Here is a 10,814-nt window from a genome sequence, read left to right on the forward strand (position 1 = left end):
GTCTCTTCCTTCAAGGAGTCACCATTCTTAGGTCTGAATCTGTCTGAGCTTGTGACTCCTTAAATATGACTTTTGAGAGTCTACTTTCATCTGTAGTGGAAGAACCAAAAGCCAGTATTGACTGAACCTAGCTAGGAGGACCTGTCTGTTCTCCCTCCAGATAACAGAAAGTCTCCATCCTGTGGATTCTCTCTAGCGAAGGGCAGTTGTGCATTATACAACCACCCTACCACCAGTTGGCTCATTTGGCATCTGTTCCACAGCTTTATGGATTTCTTTGCTATAGCATCTTAGACTTAAGAGGGTGTCTGGTCCAAGCCCTGCCTCCAGCCGAAGCCCACCCAGACATTCTGGTTCTAATGCTCATTTTCCTCCCCAGTTTGAGTGCTGCGGGGTCCATTCCTACAGAGATTGGTCTCAGAATGAATATTTTGACTGCAGCATTTCCAATCCAAGCCTGGAATGTTGTGCTGTTCCTTTCTCCTGCTGCATCCCAGAGGAGGAGCAGGTAAGTGTCTGGTACAAGCAGGGTCCTTTTTCGGTTCCTTTTCCCCATTGCATGATTTAAAAGGCAGCTAGGAGGTGTTGGTGATAGAGCCCTCCACCTGGAGTCAGGAAGAGCTGAATTCAAATTTGGCTTCAGATACTAGCACCGTAACCCTGAGCGAGTCCCTTAACCCCTGTCTGTCTCAGTTTTCCCAACTGTAAAATGGAGATAAATAATAGCACCTACTTTCAAGAGTTGTTATGGGGATCCATTGAGATAATGTGTGTAAAGCCTTAGCACAGTGCTGATCTGCTAATAGTAGGCTCTTAATAAATGCTTGGTTCCTCTCTTCCTTCTTAAAAGCAAGAACAGTAGGATTCCTGGTACAGGGGCACAATTTGTGTCTTAATGAGAGACTAGAGTCAAGCTCTGATCATAGAGTCTTCTAGCCATCAAAAGTCAGAATTGGAGAGAATCTTAGATAATATTAGGAAAACGATAACTTTAACCGCATTAATAATAAAATCAAGAAAAATTATATGATTATATCAATAGATACAGAAAAAAATTTTGACAAAGTATAGTGCCTATTTCTATTAAAAGTACTAGAAAACAAGAGAATATATGGACCTTTCTTAATACAATAATGTATATAATGCATATATACATTATATTTTGTGTGTGTATACATATACATGCCAATAATGGTAGTTCTTGGTGATTAGCTATCCAAATATATTGGAAAGGATTCTAGTTTATCTCCATCACCAATAACAGCAATAGCTATATATCTATATTGGTGATATATATCTAGTAGGCAGATATACATATCATCAAGATCTACCATTATTGGTAATGGGGAGAAACTAGAATCCTTTCTGACATATTTGGGAATGGAACTAGGATGTCCATTGTTACCACTTCTATTTGACATAGAACAGGAAATGCAGCTGATAGCAAAAAAGACAATGAAAAGAAATTGAGGGAATATTAGGTACATTATTTGACAGAGCAAACTAAGCCCCAGAAAGCTGCTTTTATTTGCTTAAAGTCATACAAGCTGCATCTTGAGCCCATGAGCTTCTGATACATCCCTCTCTTTCTCAAAACCCTTCCATGGTTCCCTACTACCTAAAGGAGCGAGCCCAAACTCCTTCAGCAAACATTTAAAAATCTAGTTCAATTTAATTCAAATAATTATTTATTAATCAGCCAACATACACTTATGAGGCACTTACTGTTTGCTTCAGTACCTTAGGCACCGTGGCAAACTCAGGCTATCCAAAGAAAGGCAAAAATATGATTTTTGTCTTCAAGAAGCTCATTCTAAAACAGAGGATGTTACACGTAAATAACCATGTACCTATATGTTTATTAATTAAATACTGATGTGTTTGTTAACTATTTACTCTTTGACTGGCTCAGGTGTCTTCTTTTTTTGGTTCTGTGCCAAGGACACAAAGATGGGAAGGAAAGTAGTCCCTGCCCTCAAGGAGCTTATACTCTGTTGGAGCAAAATAATGTATACATGGATAAATAAATAAATATAAAACATACACCACACCTCAGACACTTCCTAGTTGTGTGACCCTGGGCAAGTCACTTATCCTCCATTGCCTAGTCCTTACCTCTCTTCTGCCTTGGAACCAATACAAAGTATTGATTCTAAGAGGGAAGGTACGGGTTTTAATAATAAAAAAAAAACCCAACAAAACAAAACAACCATATATTATATATACCATTATATATGTATATATATTATAATACATAACATATTACATTTTATATTAACCCCCATTTATTCATATATATGTATACATATATATACACACACATATACAAACAATAGCTATTTAAACGTGTCACTTAACCTCTGTTTGCCTCAATTTCTTGATCTTTAAAATGGGGATAATAATAACACCTACCATCCAAGGTTGTTGAGAGGATGCAATGAGATAATTATAATACACTTAGCACAGTGCCAGGCACATAGTAAACACTCTATAAATTCTAATTACTTTTATTGCTTCAAGCCTCAATTCTTGGGCATTCTTCCCTTGGTCATCTGATAGTGATTAATGCCCCATTCCACTTAACTAATTAACAACAATTAGCTTTTGCACTATATCCCCTAACTGCCTGTACAGATATTGCTCTGTGTGCAGGAGATGCTTAATAACTTTTTTCCTTTTAATTGACTTTATCGAACACTTTTCTCTATGGGGCTTTATAAGCGATTATGTGGAAGATGTTTGTTCCATTCAGCAGGAAGTTATTAAGCACCTTTTATGTGCAAGACACTATTATTAAATGCTAGGAAAAAGAGATAGATGTCTCAGTGGATTGAAAGCCAGGCCCAGAGATGAGAGGTCCTGGGTTCAAATATGACCTCAGACACTTCCTAGCTGTGTGACCCTGGGCAAGTCACTTAAACCCCTTTGCCTAGCCCAGTGATGGGCAACCTTTTGAGCTTGGTGTGTCAAAATTCGCTAAAAAAAAGCATAACTCGGGTGGTGTGTCACTTTAAGAAAAAAACCATAATTTCATGATATTTATAGTTTAAATAATAAAAATGTATAATTATAATATATAACTATTTAATAAGCCAAAATAGGTAAATTAATAAAGGTAGAATTGTCACCTATAGTGCACAGAGTGTTTACACTACACTACAGCAAATGTTTCATCCTCGGCATGTGGCCCCAGACTTCTCTGTACGTGGCTGCGTGTCATCAAAAATGACTACACACTGACATGCGTGTCATAGGTTTGCCATCATTGGCCTAGCCCCTACCTCTGTCTGTCTTGGAACCAATACACAGTATTGATTGTAAGATGGAAGGTGAGGGTTTAAAAAAAAGGGGGTAGGCACAGAGCTAGGACTTTGCTGCCATAACCTTCAAGAACCCAGGATTTACCCCCATAGAAAAAGGAAGCTTCAGAATGGAACCATAGTGGAGGATCTAATTACAATACTAAGTATAGCTAATTAATTAGATTTACTCCAAAGCTCCTGAAGCTCTAGGATTGATTTTCTTTGTACAGGGGCTCCCTCTACTGGTATGATTCGTAATCCCATCATCCTCCTTTCTGAATTGTTGAGGCCCAACTCTAAGGGCACTTCTATGCCCTTAGCTGGGTTGGCCCTTGAATGGCAGGTGCAGGTCTGAATTCAGACCTTTGCAAGTTTAGTTGAAGACTAATTACAAAAAAAATAGCTCTTTTCTCTCAAAAGGTTGCCAGCCATTCTGGCACGTTATCGATAGAGCTGCGGACTGGCACAATATAAACAATTGTGGAGATGAATTCTCAGTTCTATCCAGCCTCTGTGGTTCTGTGATGATGAAATTTATGATGTGATTTGGTTCAATCCAGCATATACTGGTAAGACCGTGTGTAAGCTGCTCAGGATGTAAAGAGGGAAATGAAAAAAAAAATTCCTGGCTTTAGGGAACATAAGTTCTCCTGGGAGGAGGGCCACATTTATATAGACAAAAGAGAATTTTAGAAAGGAGAGTGTATTAGCACCAGGAAAAGTTTCACTGGAGGAGGCAGTCCATAAACTGGGCCTTGACTAAAACTAGAAATTCTGAGGAGGGAATGCAATCCAGGCGTGGGATACAGCCTGTGTAAACATTTGGTGATAGGAAATGTCAAGTTTGCTTCAGAATTTGGAACATTGAGCAGGTCTGTTTAATGAGAACGTAGGAGGGTACAAAAGGGAATAATGGTGAGGCTGGAGAAATTGTGATACAGGAGAAGAGACGAGGAAAAGTACCACCTTCCTTTTGTAGAATACAGAATAAGTTAATGGTAGCTTTTCCTGTTTTTCTTGGTCTTGAGAGAAGGCTCTCTGTGGATGGGGAAAAGAATAAAGCTGGAAATGACTATGTGTCAGAGTAACAGCTTAAAAAAAAGACTTAAGGGGGCAGCTGGATAGCTCAGTGAATTGAGAGTCAGACTTAGAGACGGGAGGTCCTAGGTTCAAATCTGGCCTCAGACACTTCCCAGCTGTATGACCCTGGGCAAGTCACTTGACCCCCATTGCCCACCCTTACCACTCTTCCACCAAAGAACCAATACACAGAAGTTAAGGGTTTAAAAAAAAAAAGAAGACAGAAGAAAAACAATGAATATACCAATGTTGTTCCCCAAGTCTTGCTCTGAACCCTGATAGTCCTGAAGAAAGGGCAAGGCCATTGGGCCATGTGTCCTGACTACCCTGACTGGTCCCTGGAATTGGATCTTGGACGAGGTTGGCACTGACCGATGCCCAAACAATGGCAAGTCACTGTAATGGAGCATTATGGTATCATCAAAAATATAATGTATATATTTTTTCTAATTCACTAGACATTTATTAAAAATATGCTCCATGCCAAGTCCTGTGCCAATTTGAAGTAAAAAACGAAATAGTCCCAACTCTCAAGGACTTCTTAGGGGGAGGCGGAGGGTAGTGGATGACAATTCAAGTCATCAGTTTGCTCAGTACATCTGTAACTTAAAGGATCTTATAGGGGGTGAACTACCCCACAGAAACCTACAGAAACCCACAGAACCCCAAGAGAGAGGGGCAATTAGGGCAGTTAAGAATGTGGGTATAAAAGCAGCACCCCAGACTTGGACTCTTTGGGGGAAAGAGGGTGCTGGGTGGAAGCCTAGTTTATCTCTGACCTGAGGAGCAGGGTGGATTATTTCTTTTTACCCCAAAAGGCAATCATCAAGACTGTTTAACCTACATTGATTCTCTTACTGTGACAGGGATATCCTGTTAGCAGTATCTCAGAAAAACCTTTAACATCTACAGATCTTCAATCAAGCCTCTCTAAGCCATCTTGTACATGATATTATTTGATACACAGATACAGTTTAGCTTGTAAGGTAGTTAGGGAAAAGAAGTTTCTAATTTTGAGCTTTCCCCTCTGGGGTGGGGGGAAAGCCATTCTGACTACACTTAAAGATTTTTAGACAGATTATTCCTTATCCTCTTACCTAAACACTTATCCCCCATCCCAAACCCTCCAAGTTATTAAACCCTTGTTTAGCTAAGTCTGTGTGTGTGAGAGAGAGAGAGAGAGAGAGAGAGAGAGAGAGTGTGTGTGTGTGAAGGACTATGGTCTAAGCTATTTAGACCAAGATTTATATATTATCTAAGCCAAATCTCCATCTTGGCCAACTGAGTGAGCAGTTGGGATTCAGAGACCAAGGAACCTGTTGTGAAGACATCCTGAGCCAATTATCCATCCTGGTTTAGGGAATAAACCTCAATCCAGTTGAAGACATCAATTTCTGTGGGTTTATTCTTGTTTATTAGATAGTTTAGCCCTGTAAAGGCCAAGTCAGATAACAGGCATAACTGGAATATAGGCAGTTCTGTGGGTCAGTTACCAGAGTCTTCTAACTGCCAAAGAAGGGGAGGAGAAAGAATTCTATCAACTCACTCCATGCCCACCTTGCTAGAGGTTTGAGGTGACCCTGGGGCTTGAAACCTGCTGTGGCATCATTACAAACTGGTCCCATTTTTATACATCCCAGGATATACCATTTGCTGAATACACAAATAAATGTCAAATTGTACCAAATTGAATTGCAAGGATAGGAGGAGAACAAATGTAATGTGCATCAGTCTAATTTTTTTGGGGGGGAGGGGGGGTTCCTTCTTTCCTCTAGAATGTTCTTAACACCATGTGTGGCTATGGGACCCAGAACCTGAAAGCGTGGAAGGCAGAAAGTCTGATCCACACAGGAGGCTGTTTGGAGAAGATTGTCACCTGGGGACGCAGTAACCTGCATCTGATTGCCGGACTGGCGCTGGGTTTTTTGGCAATGGAGGTAAAGAGAGTTATCGTTATAGAATCATAACATATTTAAGCAGAATTTAAGCAGAAAATTGCAAAGTGGTTTGTAATTTTTGAGGTTTGCAAACATTTCTTACATTTTCTCACTTGAGACTCAGGACTACCCTGTGGAGTAGCTGCTATTATCCCTGTTTTACAAACGTAGAAACTAAGGGTGAAATAGGTTAAGGAACTTGTCTGGGGTCACACAGAAGCAGCTAGGTGGTACAGCATATAGCAATCTGGGCTTGGAGACAGGAAGATCTGAATTCAAGTCTGGCCTCAAATACTTCCCATTTATGTGACCGTGGGCAAGTCACTATTTTCCTCATCTGTAAAATGAGCTGGAGAAGAAAATGAAGAACCATTCCAGTATCTTTACCAGGATAACCTCAAATGGGGATATGACTAAAATCACTGAACTGGGGTCATACAGCTAGTAAATGACTATGAAAAAGTCATTTCAATTGTGAAATAATTTTCCCTTTAGCCTCTCTAAGAAGAGTCTGATTTTAAGGTAAAAAAGAAACAGTTTCTCTTCCAAGCTATGAAACTGGATGGGACCTTCCTGCTTTTGTTTAGATCTTCAAAGAATATCAAGATTAAGGGCAGGGCCAAACAGCCATGGTGCACCCTGGTTAAGAGTATGGACCGACCCAGCCAGAAGGAAAGGCTCTGTTGGCATCCTTCTCTGGACAAAGACCCACCTCTTCCTCTGATGAGATAGTGTAGAAGGAGTTGCTGTCTCTAAGTCTACCTCCTCAGTGGCTATTTAGCAATCAGAGATGTCTTGAGATGTCCAGTCCCATCCAGGACTGAGTGATGAGTTCCTGAAGGATATATATTGAATATATATTACTATATATGAATGGCCTCTTTTGCCCCACTAGCTCTCTTAGGTGCTTGTCTGGATTGTGGAAAGAATCAACTGAACAGTTTAGATTGTCTTGAGTGGTTGATTAATAAATTAACCTAAAATTAAGAAATACTGTTTCTCAAGAATTTCAACTGTTACATGTCTGAGGTAGTGAGCTGGGGCTCCTGATTCTAAGCCCAGAATCCTTTGTATTACTGGTAACTATTGGTAACTGCCTCATCATTTATAGGGGGAAATGTCTTGGATTTGGAGTCAGGAGACCTGGGTTCAAATTCTGAATGTGCCAGATATAAAGTAATTTATCCACTGTGAAGGCTTGACAAATAAGGCTGGAGCAATAGTATTTCCCCATTACTGTGTACAAAACTCTCTCATTAATTTCCTTTGCTTCACTCCATCTCCTTGTTGACTCTTTCACTCCTGTATTCTTTTTTGCGGAGTTATTTTAGGATTGGTTGGAGAGGATTCTCATGGTGGTTTCAAGCTTCCTTGCTTCTACTCCACCATCTTGGCTCTGCTTCTTTCTCATTAATTTCCTCCTGAAGTTCTCACACCAGCCCTGAGAGACTGGCAGGGTTTTTGCTTTGTTTTGTATTTTTGCATATATCACTATGGAAGCTGCAGAGTGGAGGAAGTCCTAGACTTGGGGGTAACCCTGAGCCTCAGCCTCATAGCTTCTATAATGATACAGGAAAATAAATAAATAAATATAGGTAAGTAAATAAAAAATTAATAAAATGAGAGATACTAGGCCATTATCACTTGTTAACACTGCACAATGGATAAATATTATTTAATGATATTTTGTATTATTAATATTGAATTAAATTATTTTAAAATTAAATAAAATTACTACTTTAATTAAAATATTAAATTAAATGCAACTATATTAACAACAATATTTAAATATAGTATATAATTAAAAATATAAATGACATTAAATAATAAAATAATTAAAATATTAAATTAAAATTAATGAATAATTACTATTTAATAATAATATTTAATAAACATTAATCTCTGTGCCTTAAGCCAACTTTTTGGGCCTTATCTTGTAAGCCACAGATAGGTTTAGATCAAGGCCCCCAGGGGCAGTTTTGCTACACTGTCAAAATCACAAATCTTTTCCATTTTGCCCCATGACACACATATATACACACACATACACATATACATGTAGCACTGATATTTACATAAAAAGTTTTCCCACCTACCATCCTAGGCATTTGGGAGTACAAATACCAGTTTCCTCATTCTGCAGAAGAGTAAACACATGTAAGTTCAGTGACTTGCCCAGGGTCACAAAGTGAGCTGATTCTAAGCCCAGCATCCTTTGTACTACTGATAACTATCTCATCATTTGTAGGGGGGAAAAGTCTTGGATTTGGAGTCAGGAGACCTGGGTTCAAATTCTGAATGTGCCAGGTATAAGGTAATTTGACATTTTTGACCTTAGTTTCCACTACTTCTCTTATGACCCTGTTGTGTAGAGAAGAGACAGCTGGGTGGCCCAGGGGTTTGAGAGCCGGATCTGGAGATGGGAGGTCCTGAATTCAAATCTAACCTCAGACACGTCCTAGCTATGGGACCCTGGACAAGTCACTTAACCCCCAATTGCCCAACTCTTACCACTCTCCTGCCTTGGAACCAATTCTTAGTATCAATTCTAAGATAGAAGATAAAGAGTTTAAAAACAGAAAAAGGGCCAGCACAGATGGGGAAAACAAGGTCCACAAAGGTGATACACCATACCAGTGTCAGCCTTGAGCAAGTATCTCATGTGGGACTTGAATTCAGGTCTCCTGACCCCCCAGCTCACTCCTTTTGGTGTCTGTGTCCCATCCTGCTCCTCTATGAATTACTAGATATAAGATCCATGCTGGGCATAGCAGCCTGTGTTCTTGCCCTCCCAGGGCTTCAAAGCCTGCAAAGGTTCATATTTTACGGTTTATAAAGCAAGTCCTCACCCCAACTCGATGCAATAGAGAGTTGGAGTTTTATTGTCTTCAAAGGACTTTGGAGGAGGAATCTGGAGAGCTGGTGGGTGGAACTCTTACCTCCGGCACTTGGTAGCTCTGTGATCAGTCTTGGGTCAATTGCTTCAGCTGACTGAGTCTCAGTTTCCTATTCTGTCAAATTCAGCTAATATTACCCCTTTCTCCAAGTTATTGTATGGATAATGCTTTGTAAATCTTAAAGCTCTATATAGAAACATGAACTGTTTTCATAGTGGATGGTGCTATATCTTATTCATCCATCTCCCCTGAGCTGTAGGTCCCAGCACAGGGTCAGGCACACAATATTGCCATTGTTCATTTGTTTCAGTTGTGTCCTACTCTTTGTGACCCCCATTTGGGGTTTTCAGTTTTCCCCCCTTATCTTCTATCTTAGGATCAGTACTAAGTTCCAAGGCAGAAGAGTGTTAAGGGATAGGCAATAGGGTTTAAGTGACTTGCCCAGGGTCACTAAGCTATTAAGTGTCTGAGGCCAAATTTGAATTCAGGAAGATGAGTCTTTCTGACTCTGTCCACTGGCCTCTTAGCTGCTCAGGTGAACAATAATTGCTCAGTAAACACTTCTGAATGAATGAAGAAATGAATGAATAAGTGAATGAATAACTCTTCTTTCCCTCCAGGTTGTTGTCTTCTCTTTGGCTGTGACACTTATTTACCAAATCAGCTTTATAATTCAGAAGAGAACCAACAGAAAGAGAGAGGCATAAAAAGAGAATTGGACCAGAAAGAGGAGAACTCTGGTCTAGCTTCTGCCCTTGCTAGGGAGAAACGTTAATGAAGAACGTGAGAGGCAATGGATCATAGAGAAACTCTTTAGCTCAAGTCACCCCAGAGAGAAAGCTGAGGAGTCACCTAGTTAGGACCACTGCCCAGTTGAGTGAGTTATTGACATCTGGAATTCAACAGATACTCCTCAAAGCCAGTCTTCATTCATTTTGAGGGAAAAGAATTAAGAGGGTGGAAATCTGGGTTTGAGTCTTGGATCTGCCACTAACTTATAAATCATGTCCCCTCTCTGGGCCTCAGTTGTTCTTTTTTTTTTAAATTCAATTTTATTTTATTTTTCTCACTTCTCATACTCTTCTTCACACCTTTATCCTCAGAGAGAAGGCAAGAAAAAAGCAAACTATTACAAATTGGTATAGTCACATAAAATAAATTTCCACATTGTAGGCTTCAGTTTTTCCATCTTTAAAATAAATGCCTCAGAGCAGCTCTCTAAAGTCTTTTGTAGCTTTAATAGTTAATGTTTTAGAGCAGTGGTTCCCAAACTTTTTTGGCTTACCTCCCCCTTTCCAGAAAAAATATTACTTAGTGCCCCCTGGAAATTATGAAACTATTTATTGAACTCAGAATAGAATGTAATACAAAAAAAGTGTGGCCATCACTGCCTCCCTGGATCATTGCAGCACCCACCAGGGGGTGGTGATGCCCACTTTGGGAATCACTGTTTTAGATTTATGTAGGTCTCTTTCAGTTTTCACATGTTATACTTTATAGTCTAAAGACCCTTTCTGTGCTAATATTCTGTATTCTGTGTTTAGGTCCCTCCCAGATCTGACTTTCAAAGTTCTTAGGTTCCCTCCTGACATTATAGG

At 39.7% G+C, this 10,814-nt stretch overlaps 1 protein-coding gene across 1 annotated transcript in view; it reads left to right on the forward strand.

Annotated features, from left to right (window-relative positions):
• The window catches only part of LOC123232200 (tetraspanin-33-like), a 33,591-nt gene extending 23,668 nt beyond the window's left edge, over positions 1 to 9,923 (forward strand). The window contains 3 exon segments of the mRNA XM_044658577.1: positions 380 to 508; positions 6,158 to 6,319; positions 9,837 to 9,923. Coding sequence (XP_044514512.1) covers positions 380 to 508; positions 6,158 to 6,319; positions 9,837 to 9,923 — 378 coding nt within the window.
• Positions 9,924 to 10,814: the final 891 nt, after the last annotated feature.

The sequence above is a fragment of the Gracilinanus agilis genome, chromosome 1 (assembly GCF_016433145.1).
Source record: "Gracilinanus agilis isolate LMUSP501 chromosome 1, AgileGrace, whole genome shotgun sequence".
Lineage (NCBI taxonomy): Eukaryota > Metazoa > Chordata > Mammalia > Didelphimorphia > Didelphidae > Gracilinanus > Gracilinanus agilis.